The sequence below is a fragment of the Lipophrys pholis genome, assembly GCF_963383615.2.
Source record: "Lipophrys pholis genome assembly, chromosome: 11".
NCBI lineage: Eukaryota > Metazoa > Chordata > Actinopteri > Blenniiformes > Blenniidae > Lipophrys > Lipophrys pholis.
In genome coordinates this window covers 25848674-25873415 of record NC_137631.1, presented here as the reverse complement: position 1 = coordinate 25873415, position 24742 = coordinate 25848674, and the positions used below count along the sequence as shown (strand labels likewise).

The following is a 24742-nucleotide window of genomic DNA, read 5'->3' as shown; positions in this document are numbered from 1 at the left end:
CAGCCTGGAGCATCTTGTCAAAACACAGAAACTAACTGGAGCTTGTGTGAGTGTGCATATTGTGGATGTGGCTCACTCATTGTGAAACAGCAGAAGGGAACAGACAGGTGCTGGATCTCTGTGCCAGCGCATTTGGGATTTATTTATTTATTTATTTTCCCTCTCAATCCATAGATTTACCGGTAATCTCGAGGCAGAGAGCTGTAGAATCGAGTTATTCTATCCTTGTGTGACTTCATGTCTCCATGAAGACGTGTGTTGAAACCGAAAGTCAGATCTTCAGGTCCAGAATTTTCCTGTGACATTAAAAGTTTGAAACACCTTTTTTCTAGAGCCACCTTGGATTTATCATCCGTGCTGATAACTGCATAATAAAATGTCTTCACAGTTACTCCATTTCTTTTATGATTCTGTAATGATTTTATGACAAGGTTTCATTTTTATTGGGGTTTTTATTATCTATCTGAACAGCTGTACAAATGCTGAAAGGAATTGCAAAGAGTTCTAGATTTAGTTATTCTTTAACAAACTACTGTGTGTAAATAGAATAAATCAATGATTTAAATAAAAAGAATTATAATGGTACTAAAGACACTATATCTTAGTTTTATCATATGCATAAAAAAAAGTTCGTAAGAAATAAGTATAGTGCTTTTAACTTTTCATTGTGTATTTTATGACTTAATACGTTGGTTTGTAAGTATAATACTATCTCGTCATACACCACTGCCTCCATCCAAAATTTACTGCTTTATCCAAGTTAGGCTCAGGAGAGCTGGAGTCGACGCCGAAGGCCATGACAGGGCGAACACGCAGACACGCTCACACCTCTGTACAGTTCAGATCCTGTTTGCACGACAACGGGGCTCAGGGTCCCTGAAAACACAACCGTTTAAAAAGCGGCTTCTAAGGTTTAACTTTATGAAAACGCGAATTTTTTGGAAAGTGCTCATGTGCACTACGGTCATAGTTAATCGTTCTGCGCATGTGCAAGAACGATTCCTTCGTGACCATGACTGCGGAGCGCGCTGTTCACCATTGAGTTTACTGGAGCTTCTCCAATAAAGTTTACATTTACTGCATCGTCAGCTGGATCACACGTGGAGGCGCATTTTATTTCTTAACCAATACTGAGTGGACCAAAATGATGAACAGAGTCAGTTTAAAGGAGCTTTCATGTTTGCAGTGTACTCTTTTGTCTGCGCACATTTGTGGATGTCTTTATTACATCAAACAAAAACTAAAAAACCAGCACCGACTGGCAACTTGAACTGGGGATTTTCTCACTGAGGTGGGGCTACTAACCACTAAGTCGACATGATTATGTTTTACTTGTTATATAAATATACAATGTACAACCCTAATTATTAAAAACTTTATTTATTACATCTTACAACACGCTGAAGCTCTTCAAGAGAAATCATTTCAAAATGAGTCATGTCAGCGCTCTGCTTCAGCTCCAAACGGTTCAGTCCAACTGCCCCGCTGATTGATGTGCGGAGTTGCTTCAAGTTTAGCCCTTCTCTCAAATGATCACCTCCTGTTTCCACTAAAAGTTATTTCTGGCTTTTTGTTCACAATTCGGGGTGTTTGTAAATGTCAAACGTATCGGATTTCAAGAAACGGCGAGTGTGTCTGTGTGTTCTCTGTCGTCCAGCCACAGAAAAAGTTCTGTATTCCCACCATCAACTTCCAGGATTCAACTCAAGACTAAAATGTGACCTCTGCTGCTTCCAGCTTGGCTTGGATCTCCCATTCGTCATCATCTCACTTCACAAGTCACCCGCTGATTGTACATTTACTCAACTTCTCATGCTCATTACTCGCCAGTACAAACAGCATGCTGTCACTGTGGTGGTCAACTGTAAAATGACACAGAGGGCTACTTAAAATAAAAAAGTGGATGAGAGGAGGAAGAATGCATAGTTGTCTTTTTAGTTGTTTTTTTCTGCATGCGGCATGTGACATCCCTCTGACAGTCCGTCTGCTCAGCTCTGGACCTTTGCTCCAGCCGGTTGTCACTCATCCATGCACTGCAGGAGTTTCCAGCATCTTTAAACCCGACAATACAATGTCCCCGGTTTCCCACTGGCTTAGTTATGACTGAGAATCCATGCAAGTACATGACAAATCCAGCTTGGACACAAATGGCGACATGCCTCAGAGACAGGACCTTTTCTTTTTTCTTTTTTTCAGTTCAATTCGTGAGGTCTTCAGAGTCCTTGAGCGACACGTAGAACTACTTCCCTCGTAACAAAAAAAATAAAAAAAATATCCATCCCCCTCCGTCGGAGCTTGAATCAGCATCTTGTCACAGCAAATTTGTAGTGGTGGTCACACAGTCTAGTTGGCCCTCGCAGTACAAATAAATATGGGAAACGAGCGAGCAGAAATGAGGAGCAGTCAGTTTATTTTTCAAGCCATTACTGTGGTTTCACTCAATAAATGTCTCCTCTAAAAACTTAAGGGTTTTCTTCGACTCGTGTTTTCCATTGTCATTATATCCTTATTGTTTGGTCTGCCTGAGCCTTCTGGTTTTTTTTTCTTTCTTTTTTTTTTTTAAATATGGATGCAGTTAGCTCTGAATACTAATGAACAAGAAGTCTGTGTTGCTTTATGTTTTGTGCTCTTTACTTGATGGAATGTGATGCGCGACCTTGTTGTGGTTTTGTGACCCAGAAGAGGCATTTCCAAAAATGGAATCCAAAGGATTTGCAGACAATTTATTTATTTATTTATTTTATCAAACCACTCCGAGTTGGTGCAGGAGCTGGAGGTAGTTAAAGGCGACGAAGTGGTTTGACTTTCAGAAAACTCAGCCAGAAGTTGTACTTTTACTGTCTTTTTTTTTTTTTTTTTTTTTTTTCTTCAACTCAAATTTCAGAGGCCGCTGCAAATTTGGCGAAGTCTGAGTCTTTCCGCTGACTTTCTGTTTATGCTCGTTCTATAAGTTCCTCCTTCATCTAATCCCTTACCAACCTATAACGCACTCCTGCTTTTACTCTCAATTAGATGTTCGGATTTCATCCACCCCCAGGCGCAAACCGTGGTTGAGATATGCCTCGGCTGAGCGATTATGTCCACGTCTGATTGCCACTGATGACAAAGTAAATGTTTGTCTGATTTCGGCACGGAGAGGGGAACACACTTTTGTGACCCCCTAAGCCAGGGTCGTCTGGGTTTTCTTCAGCCCGGTCTTGATGTGGATACTTAAAGTGTGTTCACAGAGGACGAGTTGAAGCGAAGCAGAGTGGAGCTTGAAGGCTGTGAGAGAAATGGATCTGGTGTCGGTTCAGTGATTTTGGTCAATAAATGCTGACCAAGAGAGCATGAGCTGGCAGATTTTACGACATCTGGGCCAGACATTTTCTTGCATTGATATATTTTCTTTCCTCTTCTGGTTAGATTCCCACAGCAGACCTTTAGAGATGGGAAAACTTGAATGTGACAGTCTTTCTTTCAATACCTTTTGCTCTAAAATGACTTTCTACAATGTTGTGTGGAGCTTTTTGGTATCAGGGTCCTTTCTCCGCGTCCTGGTCACCACACAAATCTCGATATACAATGTCTCTCAGTCGGTAAGATTGCATCATAATGTTGTACACGTCGCCTGCCTGGCTCCCATTGTTTTGCCGTTTCTGAGGTAAATCCTGGAGCGTCTCTGCGCAGCCAGGCCAGCTGACTCCGGGAGTTTTCTGATGGGTTCATGAGGGTTAAAAGCTTTGATCACAAGCACTTTGACTTAAGGTCCTCTGCGAGGTTTGACTTCATAACCTCTCGCAGCGTGTGGTTCTCGATCCAGCAGCGGTTCGCCCGACTCCTGTAACAGCTATATACTCTCGATATGTTCACTTGTACGAAGGATCTCAAGACTATTTACCGTCGCATTTGTCAGAACTGCTGTATTGAGAAAATGCTGTAGAGAAACTGTCAAATGAGCTTTATTGTTGCATTTGTTTTTTAATTAATGGATTTTCTCTTAAATATGTGCCAGATTTTGAAGTAACAATGAGTAGCAGAGCGAAGAATGATGATTTTGCCAAATATGCTAATACCAAACTGCTTTTCTTCATTGTTGCTATTGACTTTGTTTTGAGCTTCTGCTACCTGGTAATGTGTTTATGATCCACACAACCACAATGGCTGACATGTTGAAGAAAGGGAAGCAGGCTGGTGACCACCGCGAGGAGGAAGTGCCAGGTTGCTGTTGTTGTTGTTGTTTGCTGTTCTTCCATAGACTCCTGGTTAATTTGTCTTCAGATTCGAATCATCCAGTCTACTAAACAACACAGAATAAGACTCAACAGCATTGGCAGAGAGGACTGGACAAATTGCTCACTTGAGCAGCCCGCATGCTCAACTCTGCTGCTCTTCCAACAAATGCAGGGGTATAGAATTTAGATTTAATTCTGGGAGGCATTGTCACAGCTAAGGAATAATCGACCAAACACAAATTTTGTTACTTATAATGTATAATTACATGAAATATACTTACTGGTGTTTACTACTTTGTATCTTACTCCGTGAATGTAATGCACCAAAATGTATGGACCAAAATATTGGCTATATGCCCCATAAACCCCACCCATACTCAATAATATAATGCTTTATACGGTATAGTTATATGGGTTTAAGTTACTCAAACAAAGCACCAAATTCATATCCATTTAAAAGCGGATATTTTCCCCCCTAAAAAGATCAACTTGTTTGAATAAATGATTCCAAACGAGGCAAAACCAGATGCAACAGTTTGCACCCTTTGTTGTGCTGAGACATTCTTAACGCGAGCCAGCTCTTGGTCATTTATAAAACATTGTTAGGAAGTGAATAGTTAGGCTCTTATCTTGTTTTGCAGGCTAACAATCACATCTTACACCCCAGAGGTGCTTTGCCATCAGCCTGAAAAAAGGAACACAGCAGCTGGAGCTGATAAGAAAGAACGAAGCTAAATGGAAAATTGAAGGGCGCAAACCACAGGCTTGATTAGTAGATCCAGTAAAGGCGAGAGGACACAAGTCGAGTATTTCCATCCATCTGAGAGATTTATGCAGACTTTTTAAGGCAATCTGGCATCCTTCCCCCAATGTGAAGTGCATGTGTGTGTCTGTGTGTGTGTGTGTGAAGGCTTTGAAGTTGGTAATGCTCTCTGATTGGTAGCCTGAGCTCATTTTCACTTCCATTACAAGTATATCAATGTGAGGCAGGATCTTGATGAAAAGCCTTCTGCAGACAATTGATCTCAGTAATGATGAAGAGGAGGGGATAGGTCAGACATGCCACATCTTTCGCAGGGTTTTCATCCGAAGGCGCTCGCTGGAGTGTGAGCCGCAGTCACGGTGTTGCAGTTTGATGGGCTAGTTAAAAGTGTCGTGTGATGGATTGTTCTTACAAACGCTCCTGAAAAATGGTGCCGTGTGTATCAGCCAATTATGCAAAAAAGGCCCTGTGTGCAGCCCGAGAACACAGGGTTTTCTCGAAGCTAATTAATTGAATTTCTCTATGAGCTCTTGCCATTTTATTTCACCGCAAACCTTCATTTACGACATCTGAGCTAACGTCTCAAAAAAGAAAGAAAGAAAGAAAAAAACTTTGTAGATTGAGAGTTCTTCTCAGTCAAATTAAGCCAATCAAAGTGTGGAGGGGAAATAAAGGCAGGCACAGGCACAAATAGGGATTCTGTAATTGGCCTGTTTTGCATTTAATCTCCAAGGATATTTTATTCACTTGCCCGCCTTATAAAGCCTAAATTGTTTCAGTTGCGAACTGATTGCGCCTGAAACACAAAAGAGGGAGGAAAAAAAACAAAAACTCCACTACCCTCATGCCTCCTCGGGGGTTGTGCTAAACCACTTATTTCAGACTAAACTGGATTATTGACAAAAGACACAAAGCTGGAACGCCTTGGTTTTCTTGTATAACGGCGCTATGGCACCCCGGGAGCTCTTGTCCGGCTGGTAATTAAACTTTTGCCTTTCAATGGCAGACTGTTTAACCAGAAGCCTATGATGGAGGATTCACATGTTTGTTTGTTCAAGATATAATAGACAAGACGTCCATGGTGCCCCCATGTAATGCATCCTCCAGACAATCTCCAGAGCCATTTTTCTTTTCTTACTTGCCCACGTATTTTATTTTTTTTGCCTTCACCTGTGTTTTACTTCAAAAATCTGTCCTTTTTTGTGAAGTAGGCCAAGAGGAGGAGCTGTGGGATTACAAATGTGTAATGAAGATCCATCAAAGATTTTTTTTTTTTTTTCATGTTTGTAGTACTGCCCAAGTACTTTATCGTGCATTGAAAAAAAAGAAGAAAAAAGAAGGGAAATATCAGTGTGCAAGTGCAGCGCAAGAATGTAAATGAAAACGCCGCCTCAGTTCACAGTGTTGACATATGGATGTGGTTAAGGTGGTGGTGTCTGAGTGTGTGCTGCGTCTGGGAAGAGTCAGGATGACATATCTTTTTGTCGCAGCGCCAGGTATAAATGAGTGTGTGTGGGAGCGGTTCCAGGATATCACGCAGCAGCAGCACTTTTGGGCCTTCAGAGATACACACACACACACACACACACACACACACACACACAGCCCTGCAGACGGTGGTCTCGTCACAGCAGGGGACAGAAATGATTTGCGGAATCAAGAGTTTGGCATGAATCAGTAATAAGCAAAACTGAAACACCCTCTGAGGGGATGAGGAGTGTTTTCCGGGTTGGGAATCAGACACTGTTTCCTGCCCGTACAACACAACATTTTGAAGGATCTGTTCTCTCCAGAAAAAATACATGAGCCTTTGTTGCAGAGCGCTTTAAGTTAACAGTGCCGCAGTGTCTTGTAAGCTCATACTGGACCTAAGAGCCAATATGAGATCCCCATAAATCCGAGCTGGATCTTCCCGAAGCCGCGGTTGGAGCGTATTAACACTGCTCAGCAAGCTTCTCTGGCAAAATCTGTGTCGCCCCTGGGCCTCACAGACCGCTTCAGTCCACTTCATCCCTCCGCTGAGTTTATGTCCACCTGCTTGGATTGAGCAGTGGCTGCAGGTCCTCTGTAATTTCAGGATTTCTTCAAAGTCCCAGACTTAAACTTGGGGAAATTTGAAGAGGACGATGTCCGCCCAGCCGTTCACTCACCCTCGGGGGTTCATGTAAAGTTCACATGGTAGCTTTGAAATTTGCACATTAGAAAGAACTGCTTGGAGTTTCAGAAGCCCGTTGATCTCCTCAGGAAGCTACACCATGGTTTCTCTTGTAGTATGAGTAACTTCTTTATCTTCTATGTCATAAAAACAAACTTTTCAGTGCCACTCAATCCAAATATGGATCTTGATGGTTTTGACAGAGTATTATAAGATAGATTATGGATTCTTGGACGTGGTTTGAAATAGTATGTTAGAGGACTGCATGGTGGTCCCTTCACAGAATAATTACTGGTGTTTATATTAATTGGTGTCCAATCCAGCTTGTACGTTGTTATAGATGGTTATTTCAGACCTTGTAATTCATGGTCTCCACGTCTTGTAGAATACTGCATGAATTACAACACCAAGATTAAATGAATTTGACATTTTGGGACTTTTTCCAGACTGAGATGAAAAGATTTACCCTTTGGTCTGTTCGATAAATATAAAGCCAGCAGCAGGTCAGTTTACCTCACTGAATTTACTGGAAACACAGCAAAACTGTTGGCTTGCCTGTGTTTCTACTCACCAGCAACATTCAAACTCTGAATATAATGTGCTGCTTTTCATCTGTGGAAAATTGAATTGAAACGGCGCAATTTCCCTTTTGTGTGTGAGATGCTAAATTGATATAACAGACTGCAGAACAGTGATAACCTACTGCAAGCAGGAATACAACTATAACATCCAGAAAGATTATTATTGACAGCATAATTCTATGTTTCATGTCTTTATAAATGTGTTTTGGTTGTTTGCAGACCTCTGTGAGCAGAGACACTGAGTAATGACTGCATCAGTGATGCGTGGCCCTATAGTATTAATCGCCATTCGATAGGCAATCGGTTTTACTTATTTCTTTTTTCTGAAGCATTTAATTTGTTTTTGTTTTTTTGTTCTACTTCACCCATGCTGGCGTTAGTGAATTATGCTTAGTGTTTGGCATCAACATTGTTTGTTTTTAGTTGTCCCACTGTTGTATCTTGTTTTTCTATGCGGAAATTTACAAAATGAGGTTAGAGTAGCTTGAACACGGTTGACTGGTTAAAGTGGTTCATCCATTAAGGCCCCGCAAATCATTTGATTGTATGTTTATCATTTAGTGTTACTTACAGGCATGTGATGGTAATTTCTCCTACGTCGTACTGTCATCACGTTACCGTACCATGGATTTCCACTGCGAACTGACAATCACAGTTTCTAAGGCTTGCTCAATTTAGTGAGAAACGGTGCTCTAGATTGAGACGATGACCTTTTCTGGCCAAATGGATGAACGACTTCTTCAGCCGTGGTAAATCCTGGCATATTCTGACAAAGATCAGGTCTCCCCTGAAGGTTTTGACAGAGCTGACCTTATGTTCATGGTTTTTCCCTTCTTTAGGCCAGTGATATTTTCAAAAGATGGTATGGATGTTGCATTTCAATTTTCAGAGTCACAATATTCCACTTTAGCCAGAAACCAGTATATATATATAGATATATATCTATATATATATATATATATATATTTTTTTTTTTTTATTCAGCATTGTGTCCCAGGAGAACACATTCTGTGTTTGCAGATTATCTTCATGGGGTTGTCATGGCGTCGTCTCTCCTGCTTTCAGCATCATTTTTGTCGCCTGAGCATCTCGCAGCAGCTCTTTGCATTAACTGTGATCATTAGCAGACAGCGGCTGTCCCCAGAGGTTACCGAAGCCTCGCTTCAGAGATACAATCTGTAAATGACAACAGACAGACCAGGAAATCAATAGGACACCCCCAAAGCAGTGGTGGCGTGATGTTCATGATCACAGACGAGACGTGCTCCTGACCTTTGGCATGTGGAACTAGTGAACGTTCACATCCATCAGAACGTAGATAATGTGGGGCTTCGCCCTGGGTTTTAGCTTAACTAATTGCAAGTGACAAAACAGATTCAGAGAGCTGAAACTAAAAGCAGAAAACATCAGCCCAGAGTTAATGTCCGGTAATCTGTATTTTCCTCTTTTGTCAGTCAAGGTATTTTTCATTTTTGATTAATTTTTTTCTGGCGGAGCGCAAATTAATACTGCATGACATGAGCTGGCAGTGCTTTGCGTGCTCTTGCTGATATATTTCAAGTCATGTTTCCAATATTAACACACAAGAAAGGGCAGTTGGTCCTCACATTAAAACAGGGTCCTGGGATAATATATCCAGTCATTATTCTGCCTTGCCAGCACAGTGTTAAACAACCAAACACTCCATAAATATTTCATAACTTCATTTCCACACATTTGGGAACGTTTTTAATATCAAGTCTTTCTGATGATGAATGGGGTTTATATAATGGTGTTTGTGTTGATGTCTATGGAGACTGTGGAGTTGGGAAGAGAAAATTACACATGATGTAAGGTCACCTTTATTTAAAAGAATCAATGGATTGATTCAGTGTCAAAGTTCTGGCTTTAATAAAAGTTTATTGGGTTCTTTTTGTCTGAGTGTTAAATGTGACGAACAAAACATATTTGTTCTTGATTCACAGGATTTAAAAAAAAAAGTTCTTGAAAATTGAAATCATTACTCCATTAAAACGCAGATCAAAGTTCCACTTTGTCGTCGGCAGGCCGGGAGTTGTTAAACACGTATTCTGTTCCCGATGGCATTACACAACTCTACTCCTTGTGGCCTTGAATTTAACTTTGTAGTACTTAAAGTTGAAGTGATGTAAGATGAGATTTTCCTTTTGATCAATTTCCAGTCTTTCGTCCACGTCAAAACAAATAGAACGCAGTCAAGAGTCATAAACCATTAAGAAAATGAGTTTGGTGTCCTCATATGTCCTTTTCTTCCTGTGTGTGATCCCTGCTCTTTTTGTCTTTCAGAGGAAGAATATCCACCTGCTGCTGAACGTGTTTTTGCTGGGAGCCTGGGGAGTCATCCTGCTGGCCTGCCGCTTCTACTGGATGGGCAACAAGCCCCCGAACTTCTCAAACTCCGACAACCCAGCAGCAGATTCCCCCTCGCTCCTCGCCAGGACTTTGACTTTTCTCTACCTTCCTGCCGTAAACCTTTGGCTTCTCCTGTGCCCAGACACGCTCAGTTTTGATTGGTCGATGGATGCGTTGCCTCTGATCAGGAGCCTGGCCGACTGCAGGAACGCTCACACGACAGCCTTCTACCTTGGATTGTTGTTGTTGGCTTGGTTCGGTCTGAGGACTCACCCCACGTCCAAGGGGAAAGATTCTAACGGGAAAGCGCATCCTTACACCAACGGAAGAAATGGAAACAGTAATGGACACAATTACCACTCGAACAATCACGAACACATTAACAACTCCCACACAGACGGCCACGACGTTAGTGCGCAAAATGGTTTCAAAAAGCACTACGAGAGCAGGACTCCACTGCCCACCACAGAAAACGTTGTGGTGTTCTCTCTTGGCCTGCTGGCTATCCCCTTTCTACCTGCCACAAATTTGTTTTTCTACGTGGGATTTGTCATAGCGGAGAGGGTACTGTACATCCCCAGCATGGGCTTTTGCCTGTTGGCTGCGGTGGGGATGAGATCGCTGTACGTCCGACTGCGACGCAGGTCGACCCGGACGGCTTTGGTGTACTTCAGTGCGACTCTGGTTCTGATTTTTGGTGTCAAAACGGTTTTGAGGAACCGGGACTGGCAGAATGAGGAGATGCTCTACAAGTCAGGGATTTATGTCAATCCTGCTAAAGGTAAGGCTCAACCCAAACAAATTGGATGCAAATGCTCTGCTCTGTATTTTAAAGTGGTATTTGTAATAGTAATGGTATTTAGTTTAAACACATTGTGCCTACCTCAGGTAATAAAGTGATGGCTGTACATTCATATTTACTATATTCATCTATGCTCTGGGTGGTAAACATAAGGCCCGTGGGCCAAAACCGACCCGCAAGAGCCTCCAATCTGGCCTACCAAACCACAAAGTAAGTTGTAAAATTAGATTTTTATTAATAAATTTCATGAGTTGCATTTCACAACACAACACTTGAGACCAGAGCTTGTTGCTCGAAGCCGTGCTGTCAGGATGAATTTTTAAATACATGCATTTTGCAGGCTTATGACATCGGATTTTGTATGGTTTCATTTAAATTGACTATATGTTGAGATTATAGTAATTTGGAGTTTGGTTTTGTGAAAATATAGACATTTTCATTAAGTAAACTCTCCGGAACAAACACGGATTTACCTGAAGGGCCTTTCATATCCGCTATATTGAGAATGAAGTGAGTGAGTCTCAGGTGACAATTCGGTTTTAATATAATGTGTACCGTCTCCTCGAGTTTACTGCTGTCCTGATTAACTTAACAGAAACCTACAACATATTTGCTCTTCATCAATCCAAATATACTGTGAACTAATTTTGATTCCTCTGAGCTGCACTTTTAAATGCAGTTTTAAAAGATGAATACATTTCTTTCTGATGTCTAAATTCCTTAACTCAGCTTTGTATTGCTTTTAAAAGCATGGCACAGTTGGATATGTGATCACACATATAGGGCACCTTTGAGTAAGTAATCACATTCAAGGTCATCAGGGCCGAGGTCCCGTCTATCGGGCAGCGGACATGAAAGAAACAAGGCCAGGATCTCACAAAACAACAGAAGGACACGTTGGTTTAGATATAATTTCTGCAGTGGAGCTGGCGCATGACAGCTGTTTGTGCTGGCAGGCCATCATCAGCTGAACACTGCAGCAGCAATGTCCCCGAATCACATTCAATAAAAATTAAACGAGATCCGTAAAGACCCCAGGCGTATACACACACACACACACACACACACACACACACACACACACACACACACACACACACACACACACACACACACACACACAGAGTTGTGGAGCCCATTCATTAACATATACTGTATGCCATCACCTTAAGTACAACAATAAAGTCCCAAAACAACTAACAAAGTACATCAGACCCCTCAATAGGTTTCTTTTTGGGTTGGACCCCACAAAAGATGTTAAAAACACAGCTGTACACGTATGTTGTGTTTTCACACATTGCATAGTTTTAAATGTATTTCCTACAAACATATTTTAATGCATAATTATCGCATATGAAACCCCGACATTAACCTAGCTCACCTATAAACAAGTCTGCACATGAAAATTAATGCTTTTTCTTGTAGGGGATTGATTTTTTTTTTTGCCCCAAGGAAGACAGATCGTTTGTGCATAGAGAGATTTAGACCCCCACACCACTGATAAATACAAATACAGAGTGGATCGATATGAAATTATCAAAAAAATAAAATACACAATTTTAAAACATAAAATACATTCTGTTAAGCAAGCATGCATATCCGTATGTACAGGTCAATGAAGGATGGTCGGTTTGTTTCTGTGCCTTCTTTTATTTCAACTAAAAACAAATATAAAAAGCTGAAGACAATAATTTGAATGAAAATGCTCTAATATTCATTTACTGCACTTTAATATATCAAAGCCTATGTGTTCTAGCTGTTAACAATGAATTAAAATGGTTCTTACCCACCTGTAACCACTGTTAGTTTACTCTCAATGAACTTTGAATTATTCCTCACTCTATAAAGTCTGAACAATATGTACAAAAGCTCCTGGCAACCTTATATCACCTGTCAGAGTCAATGCGCTGTACCATTAAACTCTAATGCCATTAGCTGTTCAATAGCACTGTGGTGGTCTCCTTTTCAAACTCATTCTGATTGGAAAGACTGGTGGTTCATGCTGAAAGCTCCCCTAGTGTGCCATCTCCCTTTTTTATGTACCGTGTGTGTCCACCAGCTGCAGCCTAACAACAGCCTCTCCCGAGGTGAAAAAGCACTGCACCCAGGGCGGAAAACAAGCTGCGCACTACAAAGGAAAATCATTCCTTGTCATAGAAATGTTGTCTCCCGCTGGTGTAACTCACAAGTTTTCAAGACTCTGAAACAATTGTTATTCAGGAGACTTGCCTGGAGATTTTTTTTTTTTATTCTTTTGATTAACCTCCTCCTTTGTGCCGTGTCAGCATGGGGGAACCTCGGAAATGTCTTGAAGAGCCAAGGGAAGATGGAGAAGGCTGAACAGGCGTACAGGAACGCTCTTTATTACCGCAGCAACATGGCCGACATGCTGTATAACCTGTGAGTGTCTCTGTGCTTGTTAACTAACCGCTCAGATTTAATCCCCAAAAGTTGTCGATGTCAACTCGCCTTCATATGCAATAAAAGTATGCTTTAACAATCGGACAGGCTCTCCTGTTACACATGTGTATTGATCAACGCTGCACTCTCGGAGGAAGTGCCTCCTTGTCTTCTATTCCCCAGAGAGCCGTCTTGTCTGACAGCATTATTAATGGTGCTGTTTTAGTCCGAGCGGAAAACACAAAGCAATCGGCCAATACTCACAGTGTGGTCAAACGTCCCTGCGGTTTCCCAATCCCCCACCCCCCACCCCCCACCCCCCACTCCCCCCTTATCAACTGTTTGAGTTTATTCATCACAGCAACTTAAGGTCTCTTTATTTTTGGAGAGCTTTGTAAAACCTCTAAACTGTCATTCTTTCCTTCGTTCCAGCGGTTTGCTGCTACAGGAGAGCAACAAGTTCTCAGAAGCTCTCCACTACTATAAGCTGGCCATTGGGAGTCGGCCAACGCTGGCTTGTAAGTACAGCTCTTCTTTTTTTTTTTTTCTTCTTCTTTTTTTTATTGACAATCTCCAGCTCTTGTGGTTGTGGCTGTGCTGTGTCCAAGCAACAGTGAATACAGGCTGTGGTTATGTGCAGGGAAAGGAATAGGTGGCAAAGGGCAGTGGGTATACGGCTGAATTAAACATTCAGCACAGCTGCGCGACCGCCTTTCAAAGCCCAGTTATGTCAAGAGATGGAGGAAATGCATGATGTCATTTATTATGAATTCAGGCCACGATGCTCCCGTTGAGTTTATATGTCTTCCCGTTTCTCTCCTTCACCTATTCGTATCATGAATTTCTTATGATTTTCCCGGGATGAAGCCTCCCCTCCACCATTTCTCGCATGCTCTATCCCTGATTAATACAAATCACTTACCATCTTAACTTATCATGCAATAAATTAGCTCCCTATTGTTCCCCGTGTTAGCCGCTGACAGATAAAACAAGCGATCTTAAATGTCTCTTCTTTTCTTTCCTCGGATTAATTATACACCTAATCAAGATCACGGTTAGACTAGAAAATTCCCATTCAGCATGCAATTATCCAATCTGTTCTAGTCGATAACAAGGTTAATTAATTACCACAAAGTAGCAGACGTTTTAAAGCCAGAATGAAAATGTGACAGCTAAAGCATTTTTCCCCAAGGTTACACCATTAGTCACTGCCTCATTGGGAGCTAACTGGGGAAAACTGCAGCGTTTCCTTTCAATCTGCACAATTAAGTGTTATTGGTTTGTTTTTAGATATTTTGCACGTAGACATCAATTTAGAAGGCCCATTTATGTATTTATTTATCTATCGATCTGTTTTGGATTGCAACACATTTCACTGCAGATCATTTCAATGTGGAAAAGCCTAAATTTGAACAATAATTTAATACAATACAGGGGAAAAAAAGATGGATGTTGCAACTTTTATAAGATAAACAAATTCAAAGGTAAGATATGACTAAAATAAGATATTTTGTTGACAACGAGTTCGATTCTCACCCTATCTTCATTGACTTTATCGTACGTCAACACCCTTATGAAGCGCTTTCAAGATTGATCCGCTTTATCAGGGTAATTTATTCCAACGAGCAGACTTGATAGGGAGTTGTTTAGAGGAAAAGGTCCACAGAGACTAATTACTCTCCGCCTCCATATTGATCATTGTCTGTTGTCTCCGACCACTCAAGGAAAAGTTTAACAAGCATCCAAGAAACCCGGGGGATGCATTCAAATGTCACACATGCATACAGTGAAGCTTGGAAATGATCAGCGGCGGTTTATTCTTCCTCCCCAGACGTGTAAATGATATTAAAAAAATTATCTTCACACTGTATGTGTCTTTATGTCCACAAAATGGGAGTGAATCTAGTGTTGCGGCACACTAAACAGAAGCATTACATTATGGTGCATCACTGCAGGACACTGCTAGACACCCGATGTCTAATCACTTAACTTGCAAAATCAACACTCAGCAAGGGAACACATCTTTATTCCTTCATAAACCAAATTTCATTACACTCAGTCTCTGGCAAATGAAGGCTTCCCATGCTCAAGTCTAAGCAGTGTGTTTTGTGTCTCTCACTGCAGCCGCCTACTTGAACACAGGCATCATTTTGATGAATCAAGGTCGTCTGGACGAGGCCAAGCGTACCTTTCTGACCTGTGCCGATATCCCAGATGAGAACCTGAAGGACCCCCACGCCCACAAGAGCTCCGTCGCCAGCTGCCTCTATAATCTGGGCAAGCTGCTCCACGAACAGGGACACCAGGAGGTAACGCGCTGGAAATAATGCACAGTAAACATCCTACGACTATACGACCTGTATGTTAATGTGGAATATGTTCATTTACACACCTAAACTTTTTACTGAATGCTTAACTCTTTAATGGATTGTTTAAGACATATCCAACATTTTTTACTCTTGACTGGTATACATCCAGACTCTTGACTCTTTAAACTACACTTTTCACTCGTACAGCTACTCCAGGATTATTTACACCTGACCAGGACTCCTTAAAACCAAACCAGGACACAAATTCTTTAAACTCGACTCGGGGCTGTTTGAAACACCTGGATTTGTTAACAACACCAGGGGTCTTTCTACTCGACTTGACTTCTTTAAACCTCATTAAAGCTCTTTCAACCAGCACCACAGTTCCTCTATAATCTTCTGATCAAATAAAGCTTTATCCTCAAAAGTAGTGAATTTCACAAAGGTTTCTAATAAATGCAATACCATTCATGTTTTTTCTTTCCGTACAAGTGCCTTGAGATGACTGTTGTATTTGGCGCTATATAAGTAAATTGAATTTAATTGAATTGACGTTTTTTCTCCCAAATGGTTGAAAAGCAGGTTAAAGGCTTAAAAACAACTTTGGCCCTAAAGGCCTGCTGCTGTCATGTGTAATTTAGAGAGAGAGAAAGACGACATTAACTTGTGTTTGTACTCCATTTACTCATGATGGACTTTTAACTGTTGATCTTATTCAGGATGTCATAATAGTAAGCAAGCAGGCTTATTGCTGGGACACATTAGGATGAGCTGTCACTCGCTGATTTAATCAATCAGTATTAAAGTGTATCGTCAACTGCAAACACTCCACTGCAGTTGTTTCCCACATGGGGAATACGGTTTTACACCTGTATTATGCATCTAGGAGCTAATGACAATAAGAAGCTGAGATAATCTCCAAAAAAACGGGCAAATGTTTCATCACACAAATCAAAAATAACAAGCTCACCAAAACTTTAGTAATTGCAACTGCAATATCAATAGCAATGGCAATCAGTCAGTTGCACGTTGCCGCTAAAAGCAGCAGTGTTTGAGTAATGCATTAAAACACTGATTTAACCTTCTTTAGCACACCTCCCTTTTGGTTCCATATTGGTGTGTTTTGAATATCCACAAACACATTTTGTCTAAAACTATATTCCCACTTGCCCTTTTGAATAATGCGCATGCTGGAAAACATTTAACGCAAAGTGAGCTGAGATTAAATGCAGGCAAGTCGTCAAGCAGCCTTTTGGGGACATTGAGAGACGGCTCACTTTTAAATGGACATGTTCCAAAATTGCTTCTGTCATAGGGGACAGAGTGTTTGTGAAGATAATCCTCAGGCAGTTTCTAACAAATCCACTCTCGTCCGTGGCCCCAAAGACCGACGGTGCTGGTGAAAGTGCTGCTTTTCCAACTCTGCACATCGATATTGTACATAAGTACTGTGATGCTGGTGATTCAATCAGGAAAGCAGCAGCGGTACTGCAGATTCAATAAAGGTCCTTATAAACTGTTGGTCTCGTGGAGAAACGGAGCAATCCCACTTCCTCTGACCTCTTAACCACCACATTTGCTTCAGCAATAAGGAGGAATCAGGTCCTTCTACCCTTTAAACTCCGAGAGGCTCGGAGGTGAATTGCTGGACCTACACACTATACATACTAGAGTCAATAAGTGACACTGCTCTAGTCATCTTAACAAGCGTGACACTGAGGATAGACTCTTTGTGCTGAGCTCTGTATGAACCAGCCTCCCAGCGACCCCCAATTCCACGCTGCGTATTCACATTGTCAGGACCCCGGCTGCATGGGAGGAATGACTAGTTACCCCAGAGCCGGTTCCCCTGGCGGGGTCTCTCCACTTGCTAATGCAAACATCCCCCACCTTCTCTCTTTTTTTTTTTTTTTTTGTCATTCACAGGAGGCCCTCTCCGTGTTTAAAGAAGCAATACAGAAAATGCCAAGACAATTTGCACCACAGAGCCTCTACAACATGATGGGTAAGAGCTACTTTTGTTCAGCACCATAAAGGCTGTGGGAGGGGAAAAACTAACAGTGAAACTGAGGGTAAATGGTTAAATCTTTGGGTATTTCTGTTGAACTGGCAGATATTCATCAAGCATTTTTTTTTTTTTTTGCTTCACTTGGAACCTTTTAAGATTAAATAAAAATGGGGGGCGGGGGTTTCTTGTGGATAAACGTGGTTTTAGATGGAATTTACTCACTGCAATTTAAGCCAGTGTTTACAGCTCTATTAGGACTGAACCGACTCAGTCACTTGAGAAAAAATGTGATCCAAAACTCTTGAAGTAAACCCAATTTGGGTTTTTTGCGGGTTTTTTTTTTTTTTAAACATGTGAATGGAAAAAAAAAATGCATCATGTTTGCAAACATCAGAGTCACCAACCAATCAAAAGCCCTCGTTTCACTGGAATGTCACAGCCAGAGACAAGTTAGAGACACAGAATGTGGGACGACGCATAAATTAATGACGATGTTCACCTGGAATTGCGTGTCATAAGAGTGTTACGCAAAGTTTGGGTCAAAGTTTGCATGCATGTGGCCTGTTGCTGGCTCAAACTTCGTACTGCCGTGAGTATTTTGCCATCTGAAACCTAAAAATTTCAGTAAATGAACAGTTACGTGAGAAAATCACAAAGTCTTGAGCATGTGAGTCATTGAACGCAATCACGTCATCAGACATAAAGCAAAACTGAGCTCTTAAAAACTGAGTCAAGTTTAAAACGTCTTTCAAAGACTATGTGACAAACACGTAAAGTAAGAAAAACATGCATATTTTTGATTTGAAATCCCTTTGAATCTTTCGAGATATATATATAAAAAAAATTATCTTCACAGCCCAGTGAGTCAGGGGCTTAACGTGCATATTTAGTGGCTTTGGGAGGAAGCTGAAATAAGGAACGTCACTCAGAACGGCCCCCTGAACCTGAAGGATCATCAGTCAATTGAACAAGAACAAAGCCACCCAGTCAGATTTATCCAGAAGTAAATATAAAGCAGAGTAAACCGAACACTTGGCTCCCCGTAGCCATTTCTTAGGCTGCAAGATGATGAAGGCTGCAGTGGGATATTTATTTTCACATTTTTTAGCAATTTATTTTTGCACAAACCTTGTTTGAGGCAAGTAATTTGGCTCCACGGTGTCAACACTGTTTTGACTCGACAGCAGTAAACTTTCCTGTATCTTGCTGAACAGCCCTAATTTGCTTCTCACTACTAGAACAACTCGGCTTGTTGTATTCCAGCTGTAGAACAGCTGCTTTCGGGCTCATTATTTCTGCGTACTTCACTGCTTTTTTTTTTTCCTCAGCTGTTTTTCCTCAGTCTTTTACCATCTTACACACACACACACACACACCCACACACACTCACCTCCTCACACTCACTCGTGCATTCTGGGACATTTGTATTTCAGACTTGGGAGTGCCAAGGCTTTGCTCATGAGTTGGCAAAATGCGGTTTGACAGAGCTACTGAGATTATGTCAAAATGTTGATGAAAGCTCCAGGCAGCGTTAAGGAGCTGCGCTGCGTCTGAAGCCGAGGCTCCCAGCCAGAGATCTGTGATTTCTGCAGCTTAGTGTTGTTTCCTCGCTGAACTTGATCTGCACATTTGGCACACCTGCCCGTATCTTTTTTCACTTTCACTCACCGTGCTGCGCTCGTGCTGTTTGTCAGGCGCCAAGGAGCAGGAGCTTTCATCAGAGGCAGACCTGGGTGGTAATCTGCACCCCGCTGGTCTCGCTCCAACACTCTCTGGTGGGCTGAGGAATGTTCCACTCTGAGGAGCCCGTTTCAGCCGCTTGGGTTCGATGTCACTTCTAATTGCACGTTGATGTCCGTGCTAATCACACACAGGGCCCTGCTGCCAGCACGCGAGTTGGGTGTTTGTGTTGCTTTTAAACCTTTTAAAATTAATGAGGTCATGTCAAAACAGACCAGTACACACACTTTTTCTTTTTTTTTTTTCAAACGCTTTTTTCTTTCCTAACTTTTTAAAGATTTCATTAAAATTGTTGTCATTTTCTATAGTAATTGTTTGGTTTTGTGAAAATATAGACATCACGTATACTCTGTGTCACGACAAAGAAAAAAAACATAATTTAAAGGTTATTATGGCACTATATTACCCCGTCTTTAAATGTGTTTGACACCCCTGCTTGAGACAGTAAGATATAAGACATGGGATTTTAGATTCTCGTCTCTATTTCATACGAGTTTTAGCACCTGAATTATACAGAAGCTCAATTACGAGTCAAAAGCAAAGAACCCCGTCAATGAAAAAGATTTAGGAAAAATGACGGCTCATCCTACAAATGCATGCTTCTTACAAATGTGGCACACTTTATCCGGGCAAAAAAGTTGCTTTGTGTTAATTAGTTAGTGCATAAAATTCAAAAATTGCCATAGAGCAGAGAATTAGAACTCTGCACCCACATACTGGTCTCCACATTATGATCACTTTAATCCCTCACAAGATTCACCACCTGCTGCACGTTGAAAGCTGAAGTAATCGCAGAAAAACAGGCAAAATAACTCACTTAATGCACATTTCTGACAATCTAAAAGCCATAAAATCAAAATGAGTATTGGCCTGAAATGAAGGATTCACATCAGAGGGATAATCCGAAAGATTTTATCAACCGCGGCTTAAATTTCTTCAAGTATTCAGAGGGTTCTGAACATACTTACACTGTCTTTTGGCAATAAATTGTATCTATTTATCCTGTTTTGCAATGTTTATGTCTGCTCCACTTTAAGGGAAATTCTTAATTACTTGTCATTTTTGTCCAGTTGTTTAAAAATATGATCACTTTAATTCCAGTTCAGAGAATAAATCTGAAAAAATAAAACCAAAAGTAAAAATGCAGGAGGATTGTTAAGCCTTCTAATTCTGACTAAATGAAAATAGACTGATTGTCAAATTTATTAAAATAAAGGCTGCACTTAATCAGAAACATCACTTCAAGTGAAAATAAAGCTTGTATGTCCTAATTTAAAACATATTTAAAGATTTTGTACAAACATCTTGATCTTTGTTACTGATAAAGGGTAAGTCCTGAATATCATTAGGAGGTTTCATTACACATCGTTATCACTCATTGGAACTGTTTTCGTAAAATTAGAAAGTGTCGATAAGGCATGTGTCACCTGTTGGTTATCACCGTGTTTTCATGAAATAGATTAGTGCTAATCCCCACTGAATTAAGTTTTCAGTCTGCTCCAGTCTAAACAACTTGTCAGGCCATTTGATAATCCCTAAATCTTAATGTAGATTGCAATTTATACCATATGACAAGCCAACTTTCATCGAGCGGGATACGTTTGCACTTTCCCCCGAAATACATTAACTTGTTGATATTAACTGTGTTGTGTTATCAGCTGATCTTGTCAGAATTTTTGCAATAACATGAGGATTATCAGAGGGCTTGGAAGGAGAGGTCATTGTTTTTTCAGGTGTTTGGTGGGCAGAGATCCAGATCTGACTGTGGGGGAGGTATCAGATGGTGTCTGACTGATCAGGGAGAGAGTGGGTGGGTGGGTAATGGGGGGGCGGCGGGGGGGGGGGGGGGGGGGGGGGGGGGGTTGTGTTAGAATTACCCAGAAATACTTCCAAGCCACAGGCAGAATTTGTAACAATGATTTTTACTCAGAATTTAAAACTAGATCCTCCTCGTGACTGGGTTGAGGTCAAGAATGTCAAAGTTGGTGCATTTTACATTATGTTACAGTCACTTCATTGGGGTTTTTGCGATGTTTGGTGCTCCAGTTTGTAGCATCACTGCTAACCTGTCATGAAAATGAAACCTCCTCAGTGTGTTGGCCTCCTGCAATTTGACCCATCGTCCATCTGATCCCACAGGAGAGGCCTACATGAGACTGAACAAGCTGACTGAAGCCGAACACTGGTACCGAGAATCCCTGCGAGCCAAGCCGGACCATATTCCTGCACACCTCACTTACGGCAAACTCCTGGCCATGACAGTAAGTGTTATCCTCTTTTCTTTCGTCTTAGAGCTTAAGATTTTAGACTCTTTTTCTCTTCTGATTGAAAAGTAAGTAGTTATAATAACTGCATGCATTTAATGATGGAGGAAGTCAAACAGCAACCAGACCACCAGATGATCTCATCTGGCTCTCAGGATGATCCTGCAGAGTGTAAACATTACAGTGAACACGTGTAATTTTACAATAATAAAAACCCAACAACTTACTTACTTTCTCGTCCACCATGGGAGATAGGGCATCACATGGGCAAACAGAAATCACACAATTACAACCACAGGCAATTTTAATGTAATCAATGAAGCTCACATGCATGCTGTGGGACTGCGGGAAGGAACCGGAGTACCCGGACAAAGCTCATGCACAAGCACGGAGAAAGGCCAGGATTTGAACCCACAAACTTCTCGAAATGAAGCAAAAAATGCTAAGCACTACATCATGGATCATATTTGCTGTATAGGACTCATACTTCCTTGCACTAGAAAAGATTTAGGAGATGCCATAAGTTGCCTGGTGCCGACTCGAGTAAGATCAAACCAAGAAGGAGGGAAATTCTGAACCAAAATGAGTTTATCCCCTGGAATACAGGCTTCTTTCAGATAAACTAAAAAGCTTTATTCAGCAAAATGCATATATCACACAAGAAAATGGAATCAAATCAAATGCCTAGTTTTGCTCTTCACTTCCTTCTGTCATGATTTCTTCTCAAACAGAATCAAATGAGACGAAAAGGCATCTCCAGGTTTATCCTGCTCTTCCCCAGTTTTTAGTGCTTCTCTCCTCATCATGATTTCCTGCTTTAGCCTGCGTAGTTTTACCGATCCTCATGACCTTTACCTGTGAGAAGTTTTCAAATTACTTGGATAATCTTCTCCGTTGCTGAAGGGAGAGTCACACACACGCCGTTACAGGTTTTTATTTGCTCAGATAATTTAAAATGACAGAAGATGAGTTCATTCAGCTTTTTTCCCCCCAAAAAACTAAACAACAGCCTGACACTGATGCCATTGGGATAATTTCATTGAGTTTCTTCGGGCATTGAGTTAAAGGAGTGATGATTCACTTCAGCGATTTGCCTCCCTGAAACATTTTCTGTCTGTGTCTGTTGTTTCTTCACTTTCTTCCTCATACTTATTTTTCCATTTCCAAAGGCCATTCATGTGTGCTCTGCAGCGTTGTACTAAAGGGTTTAATTTTTTCCTGAAGTCAGTTAATCAATAGTGTGTGGGCTTAAAAAAAAAAAAATAATAATCATAAAACACAGACAGAAGCTGTAAAAGAAAGATGAAAAAAGGCAGTTTTGGTGTGAAATGTTGGCCCTTGTGAAATTGTAGCTCAGTTAGCTGTATTTCAATGCATTCACTTTAGATATTTAATGATATTTTAAGCTTCAATGGGAATTGCAGAAAGAAGAAGGGTGACATAAATGCCATGCCAACTTTTTTTCGAAGTCAACAGCTTCATGAGCCTTTTAAGATGGTCATGGCAACAATTTAGATCAAGAAACACTGACAAGAAACAATTGTGGATCTGTCCTCCATTTCCTGTGTCTGCAGAGCGAAGCAGCCTTTTAGGGTCACGTACTGCTGCTGAAAAACCGAGAGGAGAGCAATCCAGAGGCAGGAGCAGTTTCCAAAATCCAATTTATGAGAAAGCGGTTATGTGGTGGGGTCGTACAGTCGTCCATCATAGATCACATTTAGATAGGCATATCTGGACTCGAGCTGATCGAGGAAACCAGTTGGAGTTGAAACTGATCATCCGAACGGAAATAAACATCTCATAGGAGGAAGGTCAAAAAAAGGGCGGAGGCCTTCTTTTCATTTTGACTCCCTTCTCTCCCACTGTCTGAGCCCTAATGAAAGGACGTAAATGTGTTCAAAAGCCTGAGGCGGTGGTATCTGCCTTTCCACAGAGGGTAGACTCTCCCTGGCCCCGTCCCATCTCATTTCCATCATGGAAACGGAGCCCTTTCAAGTTTCTTTCATTTATAGTCTTCTCTAAATCAGGATTTGGTCTGTATCCTCACTGATAGTTGTAGAGCTTTTACTGGCACACCTATTTTCTTTCCAGAATTTACTTACAATTATGGTCTAATGTTGTGTCAGTGCAGATTCAGCCCATGCTGGAAGTAGTTGACATTTGTGGAAATTGACTTTGAGAAGCACGATACCCTTTTTATATCACCACGTTGCATAGACTGCTACTGCCAGTTGGAAACAGATAGCTTGGCTTGGAGAAAAATCCACCTACCAGGCCCTCCAAGGATGGCTAATTAGTGCATTACATTTTGGCTGTTAAATCCACACAAACTGACGTGCTAAAGATGACACGTTTCAATAATTCTTGCTTGCAAGTGCCAGCAGTCACTGAACCCGGGATCAAAAAATAGTTTCGCGACCCCTACAAAAACCCAGACTGCCAGAGCTGTGGATTTTTGGCTCAGCATCCATCCGTGTTCTGTAAAGCATTATCTAAGTCAGAGTTGTTTCTCTGAAGCGGATCCTGGCTAATTATGAACGAAGGCACAGTACAAACTGGACAGTTTGCCAGCTCATGACACTGCAAACACAGAGAGACCATTTTTACACAACGTTTTAAAGGAGACATATCATGCTTTTAAATCCTTCCTTTTTACATATAAATCATACAGTTGTGGTCTATATAAAGCGGAACTGCAATGCTTGGGTCTGAATTCCTCATTATTATAGCTCCACAGGCCCCTTTTCAACCCCTTTTCTGATGTGCTTCTGAGAGCAACTCGTTTTGGGGCGGTCTCTTCAAATGCAAATGAGACACTTCATACCCCGCCTCCTCTCCAGGTTGCAGAGGTGACACTCGGTTCAACGCCACCCTGTTCGGCCATCTTTGTAGTTTGATAGAACAGATACAATTATCTAGCGGCGCAGAAACTTTATATTCACACATTATTTACAAAATGTCAACAACGGAAGATTTGTCCATCCAGCCATACATGTTGGAGCCAGAGTCGGACCCGGCGGAGCGAGATGAAAATGACGATGATGCACCTGCAGAACAACGTCTTCATATGGATGTAACGCAATGGTGTGTTACTATATTTACACTAACTTCTCCATCCATGCCCACTACTACAATA

The 24742-nt window shown here is 41.3% G+C and overlaps 1 protein-coding gene across 1 annotated transcript in view; it reads left to right on the top strand.

Moving 5' to 3' along the window:
- The window catches only part of tmtc2b (transmembrane O-mannosyltransferase targeting cadherins 2b), a 104949-nt gene that overhangs the window by 56838 nt on the left and 23369 nt on the right, over positions 1-24742 (top strand). The window contains exons 3-8 of the mRNA XM_080475957.1: positions 10018-10864; positions 13171-13285; positions 13718-13803; positions 15410-15594; positions 17521-17599; positions 21482-21603. Coding sequence (XP_080332083.1) covers positions 10018-10864; positions 13171-13285; positions 13718-13803; positions 15410-15594; positions 17521-17599; positions 21482-21603 — 1434 coding nt within the window. The remainder of the gene's footprint in view (positions 1-10017; positions 10865-13170; positions 13286-13717; positions 13804-15409; positions 15595-17520; positions 17600-21481; positions 21604-24742) is intronic.